Source organism: Acanthopagrus latus, chromosome 20, assembly GCF_904848185.1.
Source record: "Acanthopagrus latus isolate v.2019 chromosome 20, fAcaLat1.1, whole genome shotgun sequence".
Taxonomy (NCBI): domain Eukaryota; kingdom Metazoa; phylum Chordata; class Actinopteri; order Spariformes; family Sparidae; genus Acanthopagrus; species Acanthopagrus latus.
Genome location: NC_051058.1, coordinates 7,927,624 through 7,955,229, shown reverse-complemented (window position 1 = coordinate 7,955,229; position 27,606 = coordinate 7,927,624). Strand labels below are relative to the sequence as shown.

Below are 27,606 nucleotides of genomic sequence, written 5' to 3'. Positions count from 1 at the left end.
TTCACAGTACACCAAATTTTATTGACACATAAAGGCATACAGTCCTTATATACACATCTTTTTGAGTATGTACAAAATAGAGAACCCATGGATGTTACACATGTATAAAAATATGCATTACATCTATATAAATATGTACACAATGTGCAAAACATATGGCATACAAACAACAAGAGGCATGGCGTGGGGGGGTGGTGGAGGAGGTGGAGCAGTGATGCAGTGATCCATGCAGTGATGGATGTAAATCAGCAGAGGGTGGAGCAACTCCACACCTCTTCTGTGCTTCCACTAATGTTCCCAAAATACATGCGTTTCAATGAAAAAGTAGAATGTTTACAGGATGATAAAACAGTGTGCAGGTGAACGAGGACAAGCTGGAGAGCTGGAATCAATACGGGAACTCCAGCTGTGAAAGTAAAGGAACGTTCAAGGAACCTTTAGGGGTTCCTTCCACAAACCTCCAACACGAGAGGGCTATTCAAACACACCCCCCATTCAACCACTCACATATACGTGCCTTTTTTTAAACGGCATCACTCTGTAGTAAAAGCTCTTACGCTAATAAAATCAAGGCAGGATCTAGCATACAGTACAGTACATCGAGGGAAAACAGCAGCCATTTATTGCTCTCAGCTGTCCCCGTCTGACCAGTCAGCGACCGTAGAACTGCCGATAGTAAGTGGTGTCGATCACACGCGTGTAGATTTGCTGCAGTCGAGAGGTTTGTGTTCGTCTCATGTGGAAAATAATAAAATGAAACCAGCTCCGCAAACCAAAAATATACACAAACTCTTCTTTTACAGATGTTTTTTTACCCAAGCATGAAAACAAGATTAAATGCTGTTTTTTTTTTTTCCTTTAACTTTTCACTCTAAAATACAAAAAAAAAAAATGTGAGAAAATTAAAAAAAGTGATAATATGTTCCACTGCCAGTTTGGCAAACAAAATATTAAATTCGACAGCCTTCGAGGGGCACTGTGAAGATTTGAAGAAGATATTCACACCCAGAATCTGAATGTTTTATGATATCAATGAGGTAATAATACAAACTCAGTTATAGTTATTTTCTTTTATAACTGAATAAACAAGCTGTTCTCAGGTGAAAACAAGTGTTTGAAGCTAGAAAGGTGGCAGGGTCTGCCAAATATAAACAAAAGAAATCAACATGACATTGTGTTCTCCTTCGAAGTGTTTGTTTATTCAGCCATGAGTTTGTTTAGGCATAAATAATCAGCCAGTGAAGATCTTTCTCTTCTGATTCAAATGTCTTCCCCAAAACTGCGTAGTGCTCCTTTAAAGCAAACATAGAAGCAAATAAAAAACCTACAAACTCGCCATCTCTTCTAAGATACACGTGAATCAGCTTGTGATTGTTAGTGTTCACCCCATCCAGAGTTAAACACTCAGAGATACAACCACACCCCGACACGAAAGGTGCACCGACCAGAGGTGACCAGGAGAACGACGCCATCTCTGAATGATGCTTAAACATGTGATAAAACTAAAAACACTACAAAGCCCAGGAGCAAGTCTGTGCAGTATTTGGCGCAGCTCTCTCATGCGTTTCAGATTTGAGCACATCCAATGTGTCTCAGCCTGATGATGAATGTGTAAACGCAGCAGCGAGAGCATCGCACTTCTTCAACAAGACAGCGTCGACATAAAGGGCTCTCCGTCAGTTCACTCAGGTCGCCACATTATTGCTGACGGGAACAGCGAATCAGCATTACACAGGGAGAGGATCGAAGCCCCGTTTAACTGTTTTCCTGCTAGAAAATGACCCTGAAGCAGCAACATTTTGCTGCTGGAGATGTGCCGTGAAGCCCGAGCAGAAGAGAGGCGGCGGCGCCCTCTGGTGCCCGTGGACGTGATGACAGAATAAAAAGTGGTTACAAATGTAGATGTGACGACTGGGTTTTTATAAACGACAATTTAAAAAAGCAATCTTATTCCAAAGTGCCATGACCGTATCACTCCCAAAAGAAATACTCAAACTGAGCTCCTGAAGCACTGAAAGGGATATGATGCAGTCCATTAAAAATAAACATCTAGAGACTTTGTGACGGCTTTTAAAGCAGATAAGCCCTCTTTGTCTGTGCATTTATGACCAAAAGATACTCGCAGGACGACGCAGATAAAAACAGTAAACAGTCTTTAGAAGCCGCTTTGAAGTTCTGAATATGTCAACTTGACAGTAAACGATTCGATTTGAAAAGATAAGAGCAAATTTCTGCAGACAACTTGCAGGCGATGGCTGAGAGAGAGCTCGTAACGGCCAGAGAAGATTAAACGTGGATACAATCATGCACACGGAGACGCACAAACATGCAGAAGACAGGAAGACGAATCTGCACATGCTTTCTTGCACCTCTCTCTCTCTCTCTCACACACACACACACACACACACACACACACACACTCAAGAAACTATGTTGTAGCTGACGACTTTTTGCCCCACAAAATATTAATTGAAAATATTGTTTCCTTGGTTGCTAAAGCAGACTAACTTCTCAGCTATACAGATTTTAACTAGCGCGTTTGACAGCTAGTGATGCAGTAAATTCTCTCACTCACACACACACACACACACACACACACACACACACAAAGACAAAGTGCAGGTATACTGTAGGACAGCAAAATATAAAGCTCATTTTCTCCAAAGACATTAATCCTCGATATAACTTGTAGCACACACACATTCACACCTACTACGTGTGTGTGTCGTCATGTGTCATAAACTGATATTTGTTCCCTTTCCACTGTCAGTTTACGATCAGAAGAGGAAAAAAAAGCTGCCATCTTTTGAGAGTTAAGTCCTATGTTTTTTTCTTTTTTTTTTTCAACTTTTTCAGAATTACATTCAAAATAAGATACTTGGACAACAACTGCGTTATCTGACGACCGGTCGTCACTTCATATTAATGATCACCTTGGATATGCACAGTTCACATTTCCTTGTTCTGAGGTGAGTGAGGCGGCGCCCGCCGGATCGCTCCGCCTCTTAAGTGCATAGCTCTCGCGCAGGTGGAGGAGCTTGCTCCTCTCGTCGCCGTCTTTTTTTCTTAAGAGTCATTGGTTCATCAGCTTGACCGCATGGGGTCATGATAGGTCAGAAGAGAACAGTCGCATCTGATGCAATAAATCAGATTGGTCACCTAATGTATCATCTACAGTTTGTGGGAGATTGGACCAGTGTGCGATCCTCGCAGACAGAAATCCCTTGAAAGCTGGCTGATCTGGTTTCCAGTCATACAGGGAACTGTCCAGCACAGACTGAAGTGACTCCTCAAAGTGCTTAGACCAGTTTAGCCAAAGCTTTCCCAGGACTCAAATAATCTTTTTTTATTCTAATATAGCTATTTTTATATGTAGTCTGAACTGTCATGGACAGTGACGTCAATGAGTGACACAGTTTTTGTGTTGCTTTTTTAACCTAGTATGGCTCAGTGGAACAAAGGTCTTCACATCACAAGTATTTATGAACTCTTTAACATTTGGTTACTGTGCAGACACAGTAGAATAGACACAGTGTTCACTGAAAGCCAACCAGCCAAATCTCCAGTAGGAACAAGCGTCAATACTATTGAGGCTCTCTGTCCAGGAGAAGTCTTATTAGTGTGGTCTAAAGAGTATTTACAAACAGTCCTTGCTGCCAGTATTCATTTGGCTCTGTCTCCATTAAATCCTGACATCAGACACTGAAAGTCTACTCTGTTTAAAATCCCTTTATCACATATTGTCACCTCAGTGATGACGTTGTTCAGTCTTCTCTTTTAAAGCTGTGCAAACTCGTGCTTTTGACTCAGTGCTCTGCCTGTACAGCATCCCTTCTGGTAGGATAGTGGGAATATTACAGATGTATGGATGTAGTGGTGAGAGTGATATGGCACACAGATGCCATGTTTTCTCCCCCTTCTGCTTCCTTATTTAAAATGTTGAACTCAGCCTCTTTGTGGCTGTCAGACCCTTTTCAGCTTTTCTCCATCCAATCATCAGTCGCTCCCTCCTGGCTCAGCTGTGCTGCAAACTCCCTCGACTAAACATTCCTTTTTCTTCTGTCCATGCCTCCGTCAGTCCCAGTGGAGCTGCAGGTCATGTGAATCCAAGAAGTCCGTTGGGATTCCCAGGGGCGTGAGTGCCCCACCGGGACCCGGCGGCATGGTGAGGTCCAGCCACTCCATATTGTCCAGACCTGGGTCGGACAGGCCCATGTTGAGCGAGGACGGGGGCGAGGAGGAGTCACAGAAGGACAGGTCTGATGTGTCCATGGGCGAGTAAGGTTGCTGGTCTATCAGCTGGGCCTGCAGCTCCTCCATCAGGACCTGTGTGCGTGGATCGGATGCTGGAGGCGTATCGGCCAGTGTGCCCTCCAGAAAGGCCTCCAGCTGATTGTCTGTGGCCAGCGAGGAGAGGCTGGGCAGGCTCTGGCCGATGATGGGGCTCAGGGTGGGCGGAGGGGCCACCTGGATCTGTGGAGGTGGCCTGGACAGAGCGGTGTTGACCGGCAGGGTGGTGATGTTTGCTGTGACAGGGAGGGTCTTAGCGAGAGACACTGAGGGCTCCTGCTGGATGAATGGTGTGATTTCTGGAGACAGATGGGAAAGGGGGAGGGATTTATTAAGAAGGTTTAATCCATTAAGGGCTCCTTTGAACAGTGGCGCTTTAATCAAATTATACAGAACATAGTTTGTCCACAGGGGAACTCTCCCCTTTATCAATACCACAAACTTCTTCTAATAAAGTAAACCCAAAGACGAAAACTGATAAAAATGGATGTTGTTTTACACTATTAATTATCTCAAAGTGGATACTGTTACAATAATCTTCTTCATACACCTGATGTGCAAACCACTGCAGTGTGTACTCTACAACCAGTGGCAGAGGCTGGACATCTACAGTCCATTACCATGAGCTAGTTATTTCACCCGTTACATTTTCATTTTACTACAACTATTTTACCAAATTAGCTCACAATTTCAACTCTATATTCATTATATTACAACCATGTATCCGTACTTCTAACTAATTATTTCACCCATATATCTATACATTTGAAGCTCCAATATGAATGCACTACTTTGAGCTAACCAACAATTCAACTCAACCAACATGACAATCGACATGTCGGGAATCAAACCCACGACCCTCCGATAACAAGACGCTGTCTAACATCTTAAGTCTTTAAGTATTACATTTAGCAAACTTCTTTCACTGGTCTACATGTTGCTGTGGCTGAGGAGGAGCCTCCGTCATAATGAGACATCATAAATATCTAAAAGGCTGATATCAGTCAATTCTGTCAAACAGAAGACACAATGTGAACCAACTGAAAACACTGATATCTACACAGCTGTTTCCTCAGCGTTCTCCTGAGACTGCAATGTTTTTACTTACAACTTGGTCATACTAGATAGAGCGTTCTGGTTCTGTACTATGTTTGTGCCTCCTTACCTCCACTCTCTATCAGAATGTCGAACAAGTCATCCATGTGCTGGCTGGTTGCCGTGGGAACCTGAAAAGGACAGTTAACAAGACTTGTAGCGAAAGAATTCCTCAAGGTTTTGAAATCTGAAAATAGACTGAAATGTCGTAATGCTTTTATGTGTTAGTATTCTGAAGGATGAGGCAGCCGAGAACTGCAGGAGAAGAAATGTATGGCATGTTTTGTGCTATGCTAACGGTGTGCATCTGACCTGTGAAATGTTGTTGATGTGCAGGTTGCGGCTCTGTTTCACAGCGTCCTCATAGCGGGGAGGCTCTTTTGTCTTGGGAGGCTGAGTAACAAGGGAGGTGGGCTGAAGGATGAAGGCAGGCTGGGGAGAAGGAGACTGGAAGAAAAAGCGAGATGGAGAAAAAAAAGAGTCAAAAATGAATGATCCCAAAAAGCATCTGTAATCAGGGTAGACTGAAACAAACCAACCCCTCCCCTCCAGTAACAAGTCAGCACTGATACCTTGTTGAAGGGTCCGTTGGAGATGTGGTGGTTGGGTGAAGCCCGTGGAGAGACCCTGTTCTCTGGGGAGCTTCTCAGGAAATTCTGAGGATTCAACTCAGGTTTAGTCTGGCTCTCTAAACCAGTGGTGTTATTGCACATAGTAATAGTCTGTCAAGAGACAAGACAGTCTCACTTAAGTTAATCATGTATAAAAAGACTGACATAACCATAACAGAAAAACAAGACAGCTGTAAAAGAGACAAACAAAAATGCAAAGAATCCCTTCAAAAACCAAAAGGATGTAATAAGGTAGGGTGGACTGTGTCATACAAGTGGAGCCAAGAAAAAAAACAAATGCAGCTGTTGTATTAAAGGAGGAACTGGAAGTACAGCAATTGGGAAATGCTCAGCACCCACATTTGTGGCATTTAATTTGAAATTTCAGTTAAAATTTGTCAATGGTTTTGGTACATGGTTTAAGTTATTTTGAAGCAAAATTACCAACATTTTACTTCCACTTTCTCTAAGGCGAGAAATGTTTTTTGCGAACTAAATATCTTTGGGTTCAGTGCTGTTCTTTGGATAAAAGGACCTTGGTCTCTGAGTAATTGTTACAAGCAGTGTCCTCTATTTTCTGACATACTGTAGTCCAAACAACAACTCAAATCTTTATGGAAAAAAACAAGACCAAGGGGGTCGTTAAAGGATAACTTCACTCAAAATATAAATTTAGTCACTATCTACTCACTCTAAAATCAAGTTTCGCAGTCAACAACATTTTGGAGCTTCGCAGAAAAAAAGTTAAGCAGTTTTCTCTCAAATAACCAAAGTTGCTGGGGACTTGTTTTCAAATGTAAAATAACCCCAAAAAACTAAGCACAGTTGAGGTTGTCATCCATTTCAGAGGGGATGCACGCTAACATTTTTGGCTTAGCAGCTACAGTGAGGATTTCAGCTGAATAAAGGGGTGTTTTTCAAATCAATGTGCGAAAACAAACTTCTACAGACTTGTATCATGATGTATGAGCTGTATGAAGTCATTGTATGTTTTCTTTTAGTTGTTTCCACATCTACTTTAGTTACTTAGGATAATGTTTTCAACACTGTTTTGCTGTAAAGCTCCAGTGATATTTCATGGACTATGGAACTGACTTTCATTTGACATGGGGGTATATGATGACCAAATAAAAATTTTTGGGTGAACTCATACTTTAATTGAAACAATCATTAGTTGCAGCCTTATTTAGATGAACTGCTGCAGTAGTTCTGCAGTTGGCATCATTACTGGGCCTCATACAAAAGTTCAGGATTGTTAAATAAACTTTAAGGACAGGACTCAACGTACAGGACAGAGACGAACAATATTTTTTGTCAGAATGACACATCAGAAAACAGCAACTGATGTGTCAGCAACAAACTGTAATTTTGTTCTCACAGAAATGCAACTGCTTATGTGGCGTGACTCACTTGTAGCAATTGGTTGTGGTTGGCTAACTGCTGGCTGGGTGCCACCTCCATCTTAGTGGTTTGCAGCTGAGGAACTGAAGCCTGAATCAGGCCTGGATTTGAGACTGTGGCCTGAAGAACGGGCTGAGACGAAGGATAAGGAGACAGAGTTATTTGGATATGTAAATTCAAACTATAGGTAAAACTGCAGTGAATTTGTTACACATTGTTCTTCTCTACTTGGTTGCAGTCTCACCTGCAGGCTGACAGTGGTGCTCGGCAGCTGGATCGCAGTAGCGTTGCTGGGTAGTGAGACTGGGAGCAAGATCTGAGTACCAGCCTGGCCTGTCGTGGTCAGTAGAGTCTGAGGCTGACCCAGCACCTGGGAGACTCCTCCTGAGTGGCTGATGAAGAACTGCTGCAGGCTGGGGGCTGCCGGTTGGGACTGGGGCTGGGTCTGGAGCTTGGGACTTCTCTGGGCCTGGTGGAGCAGCTGTGGGCTGGTGCTCATTTGGGGCTGGGCTTGGGTTATGAGCTGGGTTTGGGTCTGGATCTTGAGCGGCTTGCCAGAGGAAACAGTCACATCCTCCAACTTGACCACTGTTGGCAGAGAAGAGAGAGCCTGGGAGCCGAGGATGGAGCTAGGGATTGTGGCGGCAGCGGATGAACAGTTTGACAGGACTGCACCCTCCATCTTTACAACATTTGTGTTCAGGACAGTAGGAATAGAGTTCATGGCAGGTACAGAGGTGACTTTGGGAGACTGAGAGGTACAGTCAGCGGTGCTGGCCCTCTTCTCCACCTCCAGCTGCATCTTCAGCGCCTCCACCAGCCTCTGCTCCTGCTCTAGTTTCCTCATCAACTCTTCTATCTGCCGCTCCTTCTCGTGAAGCCTCCTGTCCTTTTCCTCAGGGACTTGGACAGATGGAAGAGGTGAGGACTGCAGACCTGCCCCGCCAGAGTTCAACATTTCAGATAAGGGCTCACACATGCCTCCATCCTGCTGGAGGGCAGACTGTTCACTGGGAATGGGGGAGACCGGCGGTGTGGGGTTCATGCTCTCTAGAGCCATCTGCTGGACTGGGAGGACTATAGCGGGGGCTGTAGTGGTGCTTGTGACCTCCATGGGGACCGAGGAGAGGGTGGTAATGGCGGGAGAAGGAACGGTAGTCGGAGCAGAGCTGCTGGGACTGTCCTGGAAAGGCTTCAGTCTTTCTATCAGGTCGGTCTTTGTTCCCGAGACAGGGAGGCCACGCAGCTTTAGCTCCAGTTTGAGCTCAGCCACCTGGACAAGACAAACAAATCAATTAATGGGCTCATGCTAGAGGAAGAGCTTAAAGGAACAGCTCAACAATTTTGTGTTGAGGGAAAGATGAGAATATCCAGACTGCTCTCATGCCTGTTAGTTAACTTGAAAAAGTTTTTTGCTTTAATGTATCATTATGAAGTAAATGCTGATTGCACACTGTAGCATCTATAGAGTAATCACATCATGGGTGATTAGACTGGTTCCCTATAAACCTCACTGTCACAACACAATTTTGTCAGTCACTGTGCACAAAATATCCTGGAAAAATGGAGGCTGAGCAATTTTTAACCCTCTCTCATGTCTTCAGTAGGGACTAAATGGACAAATTTAGGAAACAGTGTCATCCAGCACCATTAAATTTATGTTTTATATTTAGGTTTTTCTTGACGGGGACAGTCACTTCCTGGAATGCAATGAGTGCAGTGGAGCAACAATCACTGACAAGACTTTGAGAAGTCATTGATCTTTGCAATGAAACAAGTGCTGCATATAACCACAAAATAAAAGCATAAATCATTGTTTTTACTCTTTGTTTTTTCTAAAGATTAAACAGCATAAGCATAATAATAAGCATAGTAAGTGTGCTTTACATGTGCCATTTCTCCTGCTTTCATTCTTTCAACTTTCAGCAAAAAAGACAAATTCTCTAGTTGTCCAAGCTATTCCCTGAAGTCCTGGTGTGTAGCTACTGTCTTTATATGTTAAGCTGTATGAAACTTTTTCTCACGAAACACAATGTTTTTTGGCTGCTCCAGTGGTCGCAGCAAAAAGAGAGCTTCCTGTGGAATTTAAGTATATTGTTATCAAAAGCAATTTTGAGAGTTCCCTCGTGTGATCATTGTTTTATTAGAGTTCCTGAATGACAGGACACGCCACGGTTTGAGTTTTCAGACTTGTATTAAAATCATGTCCTAGCTTTATATTAAGATTAAGTTTTACCAGCTGAGTAATTGCACCCTTCAGCTTACAATCATAACTTTGATTTCTAAGCTGCTGGGGCACGCTGTTCCAAGCTACAAGGGCGAAGGGTTCACTGGTGCACGTGGGTTCCCAAATACCTTCATCTCCTCCAGGTTGGCAGGCAAGACTCCTGGCTTGCGGTTCGACAGCGAGTTGTTTGGGCGAGTTGGAACCGATGCCACAGGGGGAGGCGGAGGTGCAGTGGGCAAAGATACCACGATGGAGGTTGGCAAGCTGCTGCCGCCGCTGGTCTGACCCTCTGCCACAGGTCTGCAGGGAGAGAAGAGACATGAAGTAAGATGAGGTCATTGTTATTCAGGAAATCATTTCCACTACATTGCATGTGAAACAGAAAAAGAGGAAGCGGAGATGGGAGAAAGAGGGAATCACTGAAAAGAGGAGAGAGAAAAAGAGAAAGACAGGAAAGGAAGAGAGGAAATCTGTTCCCAATATGAGCAGATCATCCCATCCTGTGACCTGCGCCTCACACTAACAAAGCCAGTCAACCAAACCACTGAGCACAAGCACAGTTCAAAGAGAGCCTGGCCAGACAGCCGCTGTGAGGACATTCATGAAAACAGCAGCTGTGGAGCAACATCCTGTGAGTTATTAATATGATTAGAGGCAGAGTTGTTGTTGGAAACAAGCTAATGGCCCTCTGGCCTGTTGAAAACAACAATATTTGGCTTTCTCTCAGATAAAGAGTTGTGGAAGATAGCCAGACCAGGCCTCTTGAAAAAAAATGTGTGTTGCTCTTTTCAAAGAGGCCTGAAAAAAAACAAAAAGCCATAAAACTCTGTGATATGGGTAATGTTTGGTATGCGTACTTGAGTGGTGCTGGTAATATAGTCTGGTAGTTGTAGTGCTGCTGTTGCTGGCTGAGGATCTGCAGCTGGAGAAACAGCTGCTGCTGCTGCAGTAGTCGAGCATACGAAGAGTCCATGGGTGCCTCACTGGCCTCCTGCTTCTGGTCGGGGGGAACGTACTGATGGTACTTGAGCTTCTTCACCCTGGGTTTGGGCTCTTTGCCCTTCTTGCTGCGGCTCTTCTCCGAGGGCGTCTTCTGCTGGCTTTGCTGTTGGGGGAGGAGCACATGGTTTGTCCAGCCATGTTCAAATGTTATATACGGAGATGATATTTGGTTGCGCTATGTTAAAAACAAGTGCTTACTTTCACCAGTGTTGGGCCGGGTTTTGAGGGAGCAGCTGTGGTGAGTGGCTGCGCAGGAGTGACAGCTGGGCGGCTGGCGGGCGGCTCACTCGTAGCGATCAATTTCACAAAGTCTGTTGTGGGTTGTGTGGCAACTGGGAAAGCCTGAAAGATGACAGATAACAAAAGAAAGACTAAGAACAGCCAAGCAAACACTGAATTTCTTATGGACACTGTAGAGTTACAAATAGTGCAATATATCGATTTTGTATCATTTTCATGATATGAGACTACAGTACATATTTTCCTGGTTTTAAAGGATGAAATAGAGTCAGGCATAAAAACACTGGTATTACTAGTCTTGGATCTGACCTGCAGTATGGTGTTGGATAGTGCTGGTGGTGCTGGAACTGGCGAGGGCGTCTCTGGCATTTTGCTCTCTAATGGAGAGGGGACAGAACTTTGAGACTCCTGGCTGGCTGGCTGCTCTGGAGACAGGGCATCACTGCTGTCTTCATCCAACACCTTGGGATAGTTCACCTGGCCAACTGAAAGACGACAAAGTCGAGTTGTTAACCTCTATGCAAGTGATTCACAACTTTTATCATCATTTCTCTCCCCCAATTCCCTGTATGTCGGATCAAACAAACACCTCACCGTGATCGAGTCCATTAAGGCAGAAATGCTCAAAAAGCACTGGTTGTCTAACAGGGTGACTCTCACCGATGATGGCCTGTTTCAAGGTGGAATCCACCGGCAGGATGTTCTTCTCCACCAGCTCCATGGGGCCCGGTCTCTGGGCGATCTTCTCGTTCAAGTTGTCGGCCAGCCGTGCCCTCTTGAGTCTCATCTGAGTGGCCTGAAGCGATGGCTCTGCTCCAGTCTCTGAATGAAACAGAAAAAAATTGGGTATTTTTTAACAATAATGTGTCTGGTGTCAGTCTGAATTAGTTTGTTTATAGTATGGGATGCCATATTCCCTTTGTTGTAGTGCTTGATCTACTCTTCATAAAACAAAAGGTGTATGTAGTGAGAACTAGAGTAGTACCTTGCAGGATGTGCATCCTGACCAGCTCTGCTCTCTCTGGACGACTGCGGATCTTGTGCTTGAGGAAATTCTCAGTCTATAATGAAGGACAGACAAGGAACAGTCTGTAACAAGTCTGAATGTACATGTCCTGTTCTTTTCTGCTGCACAGCGCAACATTAAAATCCAGGAGTGCTTCTCAGGGTCCACATTAAGCACTTTATTTACCCTGGCTCTCTCCAAGCTGCGAATCTGGCCATGGAAAGCCGCCGGGCTCTTCAGAGCTGCAACACACAACATTTTCATTTGCACAAGTTCGTAGACAATTGATTTAATTCGATGAAAAATAGAACAAACATGTTTATTATCTCAGCTATGGGTCATAGTTTGTTATCGTATTCCCGCCCACATTGATTTGCTTGTCATGAGTGATGGACAAGTGCTGAGACTCACGTGGCATGATGCCCTGATCCACCAGCTGCTCCCGGGTTCGCCTCTGCTGAAGCCTCAACTGCAGGACTGAAAACAAAAAGGGAAACAAAATGTTGTTAAAGCATAAACACAGAAGCATTTTAATTGTAATGTTAAATCAGAAAAAAAGTGGAAGTGCATGAGGGAGTAGAGAGAGATGAGGTAGTGCACACAAAAGTTATTAAAAATATGGAAGAAAATGAGATCAGACAGAGAAGGTTACCACAAACTAACCTCTCTGCTCCCCCACATATATATCTCATATCCTGCCCTCTAGTCTTGGTTAATAACTATATAAAAGACATTTAGAGCTTAGGACTCAAGTTAAACAACCACATTTTTCAAGTTTTGCTTAAAACTGTCTGTCCTGTCTTTTGGGATTTTTTCACTCCAGAAGAGTAATACAACTTCATGCCGTGGTAGCTATTTAAGGGCAGTATGATGCTTCCTTCTGTTTCCACACAAAGCTCAACATTGCTAGGGTATGACATTTCCAAGTCTGTTATTATGTACTTTAACATTTTCACCCCTGCTACTCAAAAACAAAACAGAGCACGGCAATATTGAGAGGCAAAGACCTACATCCATGACTTGAGCAGTAAGTGTGACAATAAAAACAACGAGGAGGAGTGCTTACCTGCTCTGAACCCAGTGCAGCAGTCACTGAAGGTCTCTACCTCCATGCAGGCCATTATTTTAACACTCCTGAGGAGACGCCTGCTGAGCCGTCCGAAACACAACTGACTGGATTAAGTCATTTGGTTTCAAGATGACACTCTCTATTAAAACTCAAAACATAAAGCTTTTAATCATATCCTGTCAGCTGCGGTGCAGCATGCTCAACAGAATGATAAGAATCCACAGTGCTAGAGAGAAGCAGCATCAGGCCCTTCCTCTATTCCTTTACTCCTCCCTGACTCTTCTCTTTTTTATTGCAGGGCCACAACCCTCCTCAACCTCTTCTCTCACTTCCCCTCTCACTCAGTTTTTGGAAATGTTTTATTTTCTCACTGTAGAAAATCCCAACACTGCCTGATCCAGAGGTCAACACTGGTTCCCTATGACTACTGAAGAAGAGTTAAGAGTCTTAGTCAGCTGTGACTAAGGAGAGAGGACAATGGCAGCTCTGTCTTCAAGCTGAAAAGATGAGCTTGCGGCAACAACTCAAGTGTCACGTTAAAGAAAAGGTTCACCAAAAATGAAAAGACAGGCATTATCTTCTCGGCCCTATGCTGATAGACAGTTGGGTTAAGTTTCTTGGTCCACAAATCAAAGATCTTTTTTGGAAAAATGAAAAATAAAAACAGAACAAAATAATAACAAAATGGCTCCATACAGGAGAATACTGTGAGTCTCCAGAAATGTTTGCGGATGAAATAACCTGACGCGACCTTCTATAGGCTTAAGGGTGAAGATACAATAACTGAATTAAACTTTTTTGGTGAACTGTTCCCTTAACTCAAAGGAGGTAGAGGTTTGCATCCACGCGTACAGACACTTCTCCATTCAGAAGAAGGTTAGAAAATTACAGTGAAATGTGACAGGAAACATCTGCCCTGCCCTCACCAGCGTCATATCTTTTGTCTCGCTCATCGTGTTCGTGTCCGTTCACTATCGTCACAGATATGCTGCGGGACCACTGATTGCGTCACCCACTGTCACACCAACCTTTTGCGGACCTTGACTGGGAATCCTGCAGCTTTAACTCCAACCAGAGCTGAGGTAAAACATTTACAGAACTCTACTATTTTACAGATATATGTACCTGAACAAAATTAACAAATCAAACACCCGTGACTAGTTAGAGAATGTTGCAGTGGGGACGTGTTTGTTTGAGGCGATACGTATAGACTTCCAGTCACAAGTATTGTTCTGAATTCCTCCGGGAAATGCTGCACAGCCTGACAAACACATGTTGACCTGTGACCTGAGCAGGCTGAGGAGAGACGTGGATGACATGACTAAGCTGATCAAGCACACAGAAACAGGCACGCACACACATGACCAGTCAGCGGGTCAGTGGAGGACAAACAGTCTTTCAGAGAAATGTTTGATCCGCGCTCATCAAGACAGCTGTTGAATATTATCTATATCAAGTTGGCTTAACGTGAGAAAACAAAAATCAGACAGCTACAAACCAGAGATCGAATGTTTTCAGACACTAATATTGCACTCACAAAAAGAATAAGCTCCACATGTTCTGTAAATATACTTGATAGCTTTATTTGCCGACTGTTTAGTGAGATAATTGACACTACTTTTATATCCATCAGTTCAATGAATGGTTCGCACAGCTTGGCATTGGGAACTGACGACTGGAAACGGAGGGGGAACAGCTAGCCTAGCTGCAATTTGTTCTGTCTGAATCCGCGGACCTTGCCGCAAAGGACGGCCAAATTGGCGGCTTGCTGCTCTGTATAAAATGGCTACTATTATCATTTCTACATTCAAAGATAAGTTTTCCTCTCACTTTGCAAAGAGGCTGATTTTTATTTGAGGCTATTTTGGTCCAATGGTTTGGTAAAAAACAGATAGTAAACTTGTGATTATCTTGTTTTAAATTGTGCACTTGTTTATCTTCTTGGCAGACTTTTGCTGTTATCATTAACATTATTGATTTCACATAATAGGAGACCTCTTACCAGCCAGACACTCATTCCCTGTCACAACAAACTCACTGCCCTGAGTCCGCACTCTGCTGACAAAGCTGCACTGCAGTTCTCCTCCTCTCTCCCTGCAGACTCTCTGAGCCACACACAACTGAAGTGGCCTCAGACACTCAGACCTGTCATGATGGTAGACAGATTAACACCTGAATGTTAAAACCAATATGAGAGACGAGACTCTGTGGTTGGCAAAGTGCTGGGGATGGCTCGGGGGATGGAAAGTATGAGGTGTGTGTTCTCACTGGAGGGGAAATGACAAAAGCCAAGATGATGAGTGGGTGCTACTACTGTTGACATTCCACATTTTTCCACCGTCAAGACATTTTACTGCGCTCTCCTGCAGGCAGCAGCAGCCACCATGCACGACGGCGCAAACTCTTCAGTTTATTCAAAACATGCTTTATCCGGCGTGAACCAGCTCTGGCTTAACACCCTACGTTTGTTGACTGTATCTGACAAATTAGATTTTTTTCTAAGTATGGTGATCAATATTGCAGTGATTGCACTGGACTGATCTCCCTTCACCATCTAAGCCATGATTAGGAACTGGCAGAGGCAGCAGTGCATCTAACCCACTCCTAAAGCCTGATAATCATGTACCCATCCATCAGTGTCTCAGGCTGTCCCATGTGGCTGCCAAAATAACTCCAACATCGTGAGGGCCACGAGAAACATGCAGGCTGGCTAGCAAGATGAAGACAATTTCCCTGTGTGCTGCACATAAGAAAAGCTGATGGAAATTTCGGGGGTTGAGGACTCACTTTTCTTGCCCAATTTGAAATTAGTAGTTGATTTGAGGACTACGTGCCTATGTGCATGTGTCTAAACAAGGCTACATGTCTACGTACATGTCACCAATGTTTGTGTATGTTATTACATAGATTAGATGTGCCGTCTTGTGTTTATGTGGAGTGACTTTATTCAGGGAGACAGTTGTTCTATATTTACCCCCTTATGTGCATCCCTTAGCTCTTCAGACACCTCACCATGTAATCTAATTCATTTGTGTTCTATAATTACACCCTCAAGTCCCGTTTATTCTTATTGTTCTTCTGAAATGTTTTCTCTAACAACTCCTAACAAACTCACAGTATGCAAAACTATCTTTTTTTTTTTTTTCTCCTTTCTCTACGCCAGTCGTGAAGAGTACTGAAAATCTGTACTCCAGTACAAGTATAGTTAGATAACTAAATTATTACCAGTCAAGCTACTGGTATTCAAATAAATCTAAGTACAAGTACAAGGTTCTATCTCAGACGCTACTCAGTAATGATAGCATTTAACCCTTGATGCGTAATGCATTTTCAATAGCTTGCATTCAATCAAATGGGTTTCTGCTTTTCCAACTATTCAGTCTAAATTACTCCTATCGCCTGCTCTGCTCTGCTCAGTGGTCATAGTCACAACTCCAAACGTGCATCTGCTGCAGAGTTTTGTTTATTGGTCCTTATCTCAGGGTTTTCATTGGCCTGTTTTGATCTTATTGACTACAAACATGCTGATGGAAGGTTTAGATATTAATTCAAATTATGATTATACAGTAATTTGATCAATACTTCCACCCCTGCACTAAATTATGCAAGTAGCAGGTAATGAGTGGTAATGTGTTTTCTTGTTTGCCTCGACTCTAGTGAGTTTTGATTGTTATCTCACAGTAACGTGTTGGTGCAGCACTGTCTTTGATATTGGAGGAGTTATGATGACAGTAACTTTGATAATCCATCAAATCACGTTCTGCCAAGTGATCATTCAGATCATTTAGAAGCACAATTACAGTAAGGGTGTAACGATGTTCACAGCAAAAACAGTGGACAGCTGCACACAGCCCACACTACAGTGACTATGTTATCACCTTGCTGACTCACTTATGCTGCATCGAGTAAGTAGTTACAGTGGCCAATGTGTAACATAGTGCAATGTGTGTTGAGACAGAAAATACGTAAGAATATGTTGAAAGATAGCACCTCCTCACCATTTTTGCGTTCATTGAGCGGAGGCAGACTCTGTGTGGGCTGCAGCGTCAGCTCCTCCATCTCGTGGGTCACCGCCTCGCTCTGGGGACTGGGCAACAGAAGACTCAACATCCCACAGTCCCCCTCTGCTCCTAGCTGCCCCTGAGAGGCCTCCATCAGGCCTCTGGAGGCGATTAGAGAGGGTCCCAGACAAGTAACGGGTGGTATTGGTCACCGCCCCTTTGGTTAAGGTTTAATGCTACCTGTGTGGAGACAAGAAACAAGAAGAGAGACTGAGGAGTGAGAGGGAAATCTAGTTCCTGCACATATGGAATCAAACACTGAAGGATATTCTGTAGCTCCTCGTGAACATCAGTACTTCAGCATAATATTCATCATCCTGTTGGTATGACTACTTCACCCAACTGGTGAAATGCTAAGGGTGGCATTTCATTTCAGCCATCTGGAAGAGCTCAGTCGCAGCCCAAATTATTCATTAAATGAGCCGGGATGGCTATTATACTGAATAATCACTTCAAAACCGCCAGTTTGTGCATGAATGTTCTCTCTGTTCAGACGGCTTCATGATCTGGAATATGACGTCGCTGTGGCCGTTTCAAACAGAGGGAACGGAAACTTTTCGGGAGCAAAACAAACAGTTTAGTATCCATGGCTTCCCAATAGTCTTTTAACCAGCAGATGACAGACTGCTCAGCCTCAGTGTGTATGCTATTTATCGCTCTCCGGCAGTGCCCACATGTATCCATTCCAGGACCAAAGCACTATTTACTAACCGTCCTGACGTGTTGCTTTTGGCTGAGAACCACTGCGTTGCTTATGGCTGTTTTTATTCCTCCCTGTAGGCCCATAGAGTGCCAAAGGTATTAGACAGTACAGGGAGACTGTGACGGATAAAATATCTGAATGTTGTTCATTCTGGTGACTGAATGCTGATGTCACGTATCCAAACACAACAAATCCTACACCAATGGTTTCATTAGCTCTTGGTGTGCTGGTATCATAATGAGTAAAGAAAAATATTCTGTTCCTAAGTGCAAGGAAAACTTATTTCCACAAACACATATAACTCATGTCTGCTGTTTGTCTTATGTAAAGCTCTCTGGTAATACAAAGTTAAGGGCTATGGGTCTCTCTATCAAAACAAAACAAAAGATGTTTGCATGTGTGACTGGCCTAGCAGGAGGACAGAACTACTGCTCAGCTGTTCAAAGCTAGCCATTTCTTGAGAGAAAGTATGGTGCAAAACCTGACCATTAGGAGGAATAAACACTTCATAAAATTTATAAATCATTTCAAATAAAAGCTTTATAGTCATTCATCAAGAGAAGAGCTCAGGGATTATTTATAACTTTGGGGATTTAAAAAAGCAGGATTTTTCATGACTCACGTTCATCAACCTGACCAATTCTGTCCTGGAAGTTAAAGTGATGTGAGGATTAAAGAAAAAGTGAAGTTAAGGATTTCTCTGGGGTTATACATAGTTGGAAACATTTGGGATACAACTACAAAATATTAGTCCTAGCCATAAATGAACCTACATCATCACGCACGAGGGCATTCATCTCAAAAAACAAACTTATAAATATATCTAATAAAATTTATGCAACCCCGTTTAAGTGATGCTTCTCGTGACATCTCATACAGCAGAAGAAGCAATCAAAAAGGCAGTGAAACTTTATCACCGCAAATCACTTTTAAAACCCACTTGTTCATAACTGCAGGGATTTTATCCGCATGTTTTATGTCTATTCTGTTTTTATTACCATTAGCTTGATTTATTCGCTTTGTGTTTTGCTTGGTTTCGTGAAGCACTTTGTAACTTTGTTTTAAAAAGGTGCTTTAAAGGTTATGATTATTATACATGTGTCACACTGCGGTGAGGGCTTATGTCAGTAGGGGAGCATGTAACAGCTCTGATTCACACTAGAATCCAGTAAGTGGCAGTGATGCACTTAAAAGCTGTTTTCCACTGTCATTAAACATCAAAAACAGAGGAGGACACAATAAAACAAGACAAAGAAGAAGACACCGTGACAGACTATACACTGTGGCGAGTTCAAGTGAATCACCGGAGTTAGAGGACCCGCCCGCTTCATTCATACCAGCTGTGTGGGAAAGTTTTGGAAAACGAGTGGTGAATCGGACTTGGACAGTGTGTTGGCGTTGTTGGACAGGTGTATGTGGGCGCAGATATGTCGCAGATGTTGACACGTATTAGACGGCATCACCCAGTAAAATCAAAACAAAGCTAAATTTATAAGAAAGAAGTCCAACAACTTCTCCCTGTAGAAGTGAAAGCAGACAGGGCCAAAAACATTACCAAAGCAGTTGGCATTCAAATGACATTTCGTGTTTTTTTCATTTGCATAAAAATATGACCCGTACCAGCGTTGAGTTCATTGTTCAATCCTAAATGAACTATAGGCTGTACAGACTATCTCAGTTAGAACAAGCTGAAACTTTTACCTGTTGAAAAGAAATGAAAAGACACTGTACTTATGTCATACCAAACTTGTACTCAACTATGACTTCTGTACTGTTATGCCCCAATTCAAGTGCGTAGAAGTTTCTGATGCACTGGCTGTTGCCTGCTATATCTGTGACATTTTGGGAGTGTGCATTCAGCCCCACCAATCAGATATCAAGTATTAGCATGGGAGTCAATCCCTGTTCGCTTGGCATTTACCGGCAATCTGATGTGGTGCATGCTGGAGACCACTTCAAAATTAGCCCACTCACTAAAACTTGGCTTCTGACCCGCAGCCACTTTCTGGCTCCTTAATGATGATTGAGTCCCACTAAAACACCAGGCTACAGTGTTCATGGCCTTGACGTTCAGTGGTTTAACCTCAGTGGTTTTCTGTAATAGAACTCCAGTCATACCATCTACAGTGATGTGAGGAACCAGTCTCTGCTTTGAAGCATTAAGTTGAAAGAAAAGTACTCTACATGCATTGACTCCAGTCAAGTGCCAGCCATCTCTCACAGGTTGTCTTTCAGTAGGAGTAGGTGGTCGCTTGCAAAAAGAGCTGGCACATGAAGTACAGAGCAAAAAGTAACACTTACATCCCATTTTTAGAATCTGACCTTTACTGCAGAACTAGTTTCTTTTCCTAAATGATGTTGTTTTATGTGATGCACATTTGGATTGGTTTCTAATACAAGTGAAAGTCCTTCTGATTTAACCTGTTCAGAACTAGCCTCTATTTTGGGTCACTGCTAAAAAATTCCATGAGTAGCCCTACTTGAAAAGGAAGCTTGACTATATGTTTGTTCACTGGGGAACGTCAAGAAGTACATAAGGAGAAAAAGTAAGCTTGAGGAAATAGATAAATTAATAATCATATGAATTCATACCTGTAGTAGCAGATGAGAGCAACGGAAAGAGGAAAGAGATGTCCAGGCTAGTTGCTGTTAAGAGTCACTCTAAGCCATGGAGTCAAACCTGTTGGAGACAGAAAGGATCAAACATGAATACTGTAAATGTTTCAATAAAAAGTCAAAGACATGATGGAGCAGGATTTTACCTCTACCTTACACATGATATAGATTGCAATTAAACAGTACATTTGATTAATGTCTAAGTCAGTTTCTCCTTCCAGCTATTAATGCTACTGCTTGTAACTCTTTGTCGGTTTAGGGAAAACAATGACTATATCACTCAATTAACATCCATTAAACATAATAAGATAAAAACACAGTGGTGAACAAGACACTGATGCTGCTTGATTAGGTGTGTTTGAAGATGAGCAGAGAATGAAAACAGATGATGAGAACCACTTAAAGATGTCTGAATGAAACTGGCAGACACTCAAGGCTGCATCAAGGCCAGAAAATGAATGCTCACAGGTTGCTAGGAAAAACCAGCGGTGGTCTCTATGACAATGGGAGCCGATCCTCAATAGAAACTCTCAGTGCTGATGACTGAAGTGCTGCAGTGGGGAGCGGCTCTCAGAATCACAATCAATCAGAACCTTTCAGAAGCATGCGCTTAGTAAACATACTAGATAACTCGATTATGGCTCGATGGGTGCATCAATTTACTGACACTGTGGGCAGGTAATGGTCTTGTATTACAGCAATGATATTTGTTTATGTACATGCCTCTCTCTCCACAGCATCATAAACTCAAAAGCTTCTTTTGGGCACTGCTCTTGTAGATGTCTGAGGATATTTCTGAGGCCATTTCAGAGCATTTTCACAGTATTTCATCAGTATTTCAAGTCTTTAGGGGGATCAGTGCTGAATCACTGAAGGTTTGTGGCATGGTGATAGAAATAAAGTGGCATACTGACATTTAAAAAGGGTAAATTAAATGAAAAGTAAGTAGGCATAGAGATCTGACATTTAGCATTTGTCTGATTATTGGAATTGGTAGCTTTTTTTTTTAATCTGACAAAATAAATTAATTTAAAAACAAACTACTTTGGCCATGACCCAGTAAAGACATGTCTCTCTACATCTGCATTCACCACTCAACAGCCTGCCAACAGCATTACCTGACAGGTGAGGGCCCTGACACACCAGGCTGGTGGTCAGCTGCTGATGCTCGGGTCACCAGTGAGCATCTCTTGCCCAAATTTTGTTGATGAGTGTTGGCACTAGTTGGTTCTTGTCAGCAGCTTTTTGGCCAATTGAGCATGTTGAATTGGCAGTGGAAGTCACTCTAATTGACTGTTCAGCCAAGTCAAGAACAGAAATGGAAAAAGTAAGGGAAAGCCCCTTGTGCCTGTTGCTGTGATGCCCACGTTTTTCCCCATTTAGCACACTTTTCAGTGCCATCTGCAACTTTTATCAGACATGTTCTCGATTAAGAGAGGCTATATTGGTCAGGGTTGTGTAAAAAAGCTCTTCAATCATAACAGAGCTTTGTTCATCTGCAATCTAGAGTCTTTCCTGTTTTTCCTTACAAAAAGTACATTATTTGTCTCCAAGAATGTGTAGTGGAAGTATTAAGTAGACGAAAATAAAAACGTGCCTCATTTTTCAACTTAAGTAAGGTATTTGAGTAAACCTTCCATCACTGGTTATTTACATTTTGACACAGGTCATTTTATTTTTTTAACATGCTGGTTCCAATACTTGTTATCAGTCTCCTTTATTCCTTACAAGAGGTATCAGCACTGAAAAAATAAGCATACTGGTCGTTCCTTAAAAATAGGGGAGAGGAGAAAGGAAGAGGTGACGGCAGGATTCTAACAGACGGAGCACCGACATGCTGTGTATGTTTATGTGTCAGGAGGGGCAATGTGAAAGACAGAAAACAAGCGATCGAGAGAAAGGAGGTTTGGAAAGAGAGACTAAGGAGCGAACGACTGTCACGGCTGACGGCGCTGTGGGATAAACATCGGCGCTGCCCCCTCAGAATCAAAGAGCGGATCCAGATGGCAGGCACTGCGTGTTGTTCTGCCCCAGACTGTTCTTTAAATGGCACGGGGCAACAAGTACCATGTGTTTCATCAAAGGCTAATGCAGGCACATTATACTCACAAGTAAACACAGCGCTCGAGTCAAAGGTGGGATCAACAAGGGAGGGTTAGAGAGAGAGAGACACTTTCTGTGAATTTGCTCAATTGTAATACTGTATCACTTTTCCCCACAGACTTCAACGATGAATGACCGGTCACGGCTATAAAAAGGTTTGGATCGACCACTGATACATCACATGACCGCTCACAGCAGTATTATATTATTCTGCTACCAGGCAGTGTTGTATTATTCTGTCACAGGCTGCTTTGTTTGGTGGTTAATAAACCTGGCACAGATGATGCGCAGGGTCCAAGCTCGTGTCAATCATCAACACTGCAGTGTACAACAACAGAGATATTAACAAACGCACCCATTCCTTTCCTGTCAGCACATAGAAGGCTTTGCTAAATGTGTTGCAAAAAACCTATAACTTGGTCTGAACAACAGAAACATTGTATTTTAATGCCATTAAAACAAATGAATAGGGAAAATCATCACCATAGAGAGAATTTAACAGAAACAAACAGCTCTGAACCACATTCCAGTGTCATTCTTGACACAAAAAAACATTGGTTTTGGTATCAGGTATCAGTGCAAAGCAGACAATGACTGTCGGAGGCAAGAGAAGTTAATCTTCAATTAAAATATTTGTATAGCCAGTGAGTAAGTCAGAGACTTTGCTCAGTGCTTAGAGATGGCACGACCAGCTTGTCCTGTTGGGTATATACTGGGCTGATTGGGAAGTCTCGAAATCTGGACACTTGACCAAAAGACTGACTAACACAGCTTCACGCTGAAATTTGTGCATGTATGTACATTTTTTAAACACAGGTAAACCTGTTCAAATTGACCTCTTACACATTGCCAGGAGACGAGTTTGCCTTTTTGGTTAGTTTTTTCATTCGACATCACAAACAGAAAACAGGCAACATTAAAAAGCTGCAGATTGCATAACTCAGCAGATGACATTAAAATTTTATTTATTTATCTTTTTTTTTTTTAAAGGGTTGTAATCAATAACAAGATTCTGAATCAGACACATTGTTTTTTGCTGGAGCTGATAATGGAAGTAGTTAATGAGAGACTAATATTACTTCCCTCTCATCTCTGTTAAGAGAAGAAGGTTTAGTCATTTGCCTGCCCTACCAGTGCTTATTCTGGAGCTCAGGACAATGCTAGCATCTCAGACCAGGCCATATCAACCAGGGTGGATCTATGATGAACTGAAAACAAGAACAAGCTTCAGGTTTCATCACAGTTTTTATACCTGCAGTTCTAGTGGATCAGAGTTCAACAAGGTAATCACCTGAGCCAAGATATTTGCAGTATGATCACACTATCTGGGTGTGTCTGCTTCCTGAGGCTGTTCACTCTCTCGCACTAGCTTAGGTCTATAAAAGGCCTGGACGTATGCAGTGCAGGTGAGAGGCTATGACGTTCTACCACAAACATCTTCCTGACTGTCACACATCCTCACGTCTGCGAATTCAGGATGTGAAATGACATTCAAAGTTCAACCAGTATTTCAGCAAACCAATCTAAAAATGTAATCGGTCTGCAGCCATTTAAGATAAAATGGAATTATTACACATAGTGTCTATATGAATCCGTAAGAGTAACAAACACAGAAGGGCCCCCACTTCCCAGTCTCTGACGAGAAGAGGTTGTGGGTCAACTTCACTACAGATAGGCCTTCAAGCGCTGAAATACCCACAAGCCCTCACATACACACACTGACAAGCATGAGATAACTGAAAACTTGCAGCCTCTGTTGGGCTAATGAACAACAAATCCATCAAGGAGGTCTGTTTTCTGTTAAAGGACATAAACATATCACCAAAGAGCATGCTGTGATGAAAAACTGATGCTGCACAATTGTAAACAACAATCGTCTAGAAGCACTTAAGTCTAAGCCTTTGTCTAAACCTAAATATGCAGTGCTGTGGGTGCTCTGGGAATCATCTTAAAAAAATACATTGAAAAACAAATTAAAAGGGGCACAGTGTAGTTTTTGGAAAGGAGATTCAAACTCAGAAATATGTATTTTTTTCCATAACTGAATAAACAAGCTGTTCTCAGAGGAAAATAAGGTCCCCAGAAGCTAATAAGGTGTCAGGGTCCACCAAATATAAACAAAGTAAAACAGTATGAAACTGTGTTGTCCTTTAAGGTCAGTTTGTTTATTCAGCCATGAAAACAAAGAGTGTGTTTGTTTTATTTTGCTGAGGCATACAAATGATCAGTCAATGAAGATCTTTCTCCTCTGATCAAAATTTCTACTTCAAAACAATATAGTGCACCTATAAATGTGAAAAAAGGGGAATGCTAAGAACAACAGTATGACTGTAACTTACATTATCATGCAGCTCAAGGCAATAAGCCTCACTGTAGCTAATAAGATAAGGCTACACATGAAAATAAATTATCTTGGGATTTATTAATATTTCCATCAGCTCTTTATGCTATTTTGTCTGTATTTGAGAGATGCTAAACCAATGAACCGTACACATACAAGCACACAGCATGAGAGCCACGCTGTGCCAAAACTGTGCTTTGACTCTGCAGTTTTTTCTGGGCCTTAAATAGCCCACGTCTAGTCCAACAAAAATGTCCTCTTTTATCCCGAGATAAGACAGAAATGATGTCATCACCATGGTTCATTCATCGGGGCCACTGTTCTGCCCTGTTCCCACAGACACACTCCTGCAGTGTCGTTTCCTTCCTGGCTGCTTCTGTGGACTTTGTTGAAAAGAGCCTCTAGAAAGAGTACAAAAGGATTGGACTGACAAATGGGGCAAACAACTGGGAGAAAAAAAAAAGGGACGATTAAGGTAGCTTCAAGAAACGGACAGTGATGTACCCGGGCTGGTTATGTAAATGAATTAACAACCCCAGGTGGTACCCTACTCTGGCTGTCACTACTCATTACTCAGTGGAGTCCGATTTGTCACAATCCCTATAAAGAGGGAAGTGCTATAGCAGTCTGGACAAAAATCAGGCACCGTACAATGGAATCATGTCTGCCTATATTCTGATATCCCGTTTCATTTTAATTTAATTCACCCCATGGAGAGACATGGAAACCCTAGTCTACAGCGATGTGAGCAGACAAGTTTCCCTGCAAACCAATACCGCACTGGGAGGCTGAAATAAGCCGAACACACAGGGATACATGGCTCACAGCCCCTGGGATAATTACACTCCCATCCAGCCATGTGCGCAGTGTTTAAGTTAACGCTGACAATTCACACTTCTTGCCTGGTGACAGTCTAGAGAGAGGCCGCCTCTGAAACCACATCCCGCACCCGCCTGGATGACTCACACAGACGGTGACCTGTTCGGGTTTTGCTGCAGCAGCACCACCTCACTATCCTCGCTCCAATCGATCGGAAGGCGATGGAGATAACATGATCGGGTCTGAGGCCTCATCAGTCATCACACACCGAGCGTGTAACTTGAGTAGAGCGGGGCAAGAGAATAATGGCTCAAGGAAACACACAGCGCACATAAACCATACTCACCAACAGCAGCTCCCTCGTTTTAAACAGCAACAATATATTTTAATATTGTTAATTATTGGTCGGCATGGCTGTCGGCTCCACTACAGCTCCTGTTATCGCAGTGGTGGAGGCGGGTGGGTGTGGGATAAGCTAACCCTGGCTAGTTACTTTAAATCTGACAGGTGAGTGAGTTGCGGACAGCGCCAATCAAAAAACGCGATGCGGCGCTTGCGTGGCCATCATTCGTAAAACTGGAAAACACATCTCAATATAAGTATTTGTCAGCTACCCCTTGTCCATGCTTTGTTGTGTAATCTCACTGAGCCTCGTCTGCTGTCTCTGTCTGCATTTCACGAACGCTGCTGCTCCTCAACAACAACGTCCTCCTCCTCCTCCTCACAGTTTCGCTAGTTAGCTTGGTTTAATTAGCACAGGCTAACATGCTAAAAACAAGACAGCGCCGCCCCGGGTCTGTCGTCTTACCGAATTGTGAAGACCTGGAAAGCCGAGTCCGTCCGGGCTCCGGTTCACAGCGAGCTGTCCATTAGTGTCAGTGGGGATATCTTCTGTTGTTTGTTTCTTTCCTCTCGCTGTGAGGTTGAAGTTTATTTCGCGGAGGAAAATGGCTGCGACTGGTCTAGGTTCGGATGCAGTGACGTAATGACGCTGTCGGACAGGAACAGTAGGGGGGCGTGGCGGAGCGCCGCTGTCCTGTTTGCCGGTCAGCATTTATGAGCCTGGCCACTGACTGTGTACCACACTACACCCCAACACCTCCACTCCTCTGAGATTTAAAGTGAAACTCTCGCCAAAATGCAGCATAGGCTTTTTTTGTGAATGTTTATGAGTCAAACATTCGTGTAAAAGCATAATTACGAAAGAGGCACTTTTAAGATTTGCTGTATTTTCGTTTTTGGGTCAAACTCATTTTCAATGGGAGCGCTTGGGGCAAATTAGCCATAGCATCAAAATCGCTATTTTTAAAACAGTAAGAAGGCTGGACACAGCATGAACTTCGCTTGTAGTATCACCAGGGTCTCTACACATGAACACGATCATTGAGAACATTATTTGTGTACACAGAGTTTATTGTCTATCAAGGGACCTCCCGTGTGTATTGGACTCACATGTGACTTGAGTGTTGCATAAGCTGGCAGACACCCACAAGGTGAGGGGTAAAATCACCAGAAGACATCCACATTAATTCCCTTACTTTGCTTTGTAGTTAAACTAAATGAATCCTCAGCAGGAGACTGTCTGACATCAAAAAATAAAAAATAAAAAAGCCTCCCCAGCATTTCCCTGTTATCAAAGCTATATCAAGCTGGGCTTCGTGAAAGGAGGAGCATAATACGGAAGAGAAGCTTGCCCTCGCTTTCAACAAGAAGACAGCTACATCCTAATTCAAATTTAAAACCACTGATCAATAAATCAGAACTCAGGATTGTTTAACTCTAGTGAAATAGTGACTATTCGTGTCGTTTAAATGAAATGAATTGCAAAGGACTACCTGAGTTCAACCTTTTTACTTAGATTCTATTTAGTGGCTTCTCTGATGCTGTATTCACTTTTTTTTTATTTTTTTTTTACCTCCAGCTATTTACTCAGGTCTTTTGCAAAAGAGTTGTTGATCACAATGAGATAACCTGATTAAATGAAGATTATATTAAAGGTTCAATATTTCAGAAATTTAGTTG

At 42.8% G+C, this 27,606-nt stretch overlaps 1 protein-coding gene across 6 annotated transcripts; it reads right to left on the bottom strand.

Annotated features, from left to right (window-relative positions):
- On the bottom strand, window positions 1-26,567 carry mrtfba (myocardin related transcription factor Ba). Of its 6 annotated transcripts, none has more exons than XM_037080333.1 (17): window positions 26,393-26,567; window positions 20,298-20,385; window positions 16,940-17,182; window positions 12,284-12,349; window positions 12,059-12,114; window positions 11,852-11,927; window positions 11,461-11,688; window positions 11,176-11,351; window positions 10,825-10,968; window positions 10,482-10,729; window positions 9,753-9,924; window positions 7,642-8,670; window positions 7,407-7,529; window positions 5,958-6,107; window positions 5,698-5,832; window positions 5,456-5,516; window positions 1-4,589 (listed from the first exon to the last, which is right to left on the bottom strand). In XM_037080333.1, exons 3-17 carry the CDS (start codon window positions 17,094-17,096, stop codon window positions 4,075-4,077), a joined length of 3,336 nt encoding a protein of 1,111 aa, XP_036936228.1. In that variant the 5' UTR covers window positions 17,097-17,182; window positions 20,298-20,385; window positions 26,393-26,567; the 3' UTR covers window positions 1-4,074. The 6 variants fall into 6 exon arrangements, with proteins under 6 accessions (XP_036936228.1, XP_036936231.1, XP_036936230.1 ...); XM_037080336.1 differs by having other exon boundaries at window positions 5,958-6,041; XM_037080335.1 differs by having other exon boundaries at window positions 11,527-11,688; window positions 26,393-26,566.
- Window positions 26,568-27,606: the final 1,039 nt, after the last annotated feature.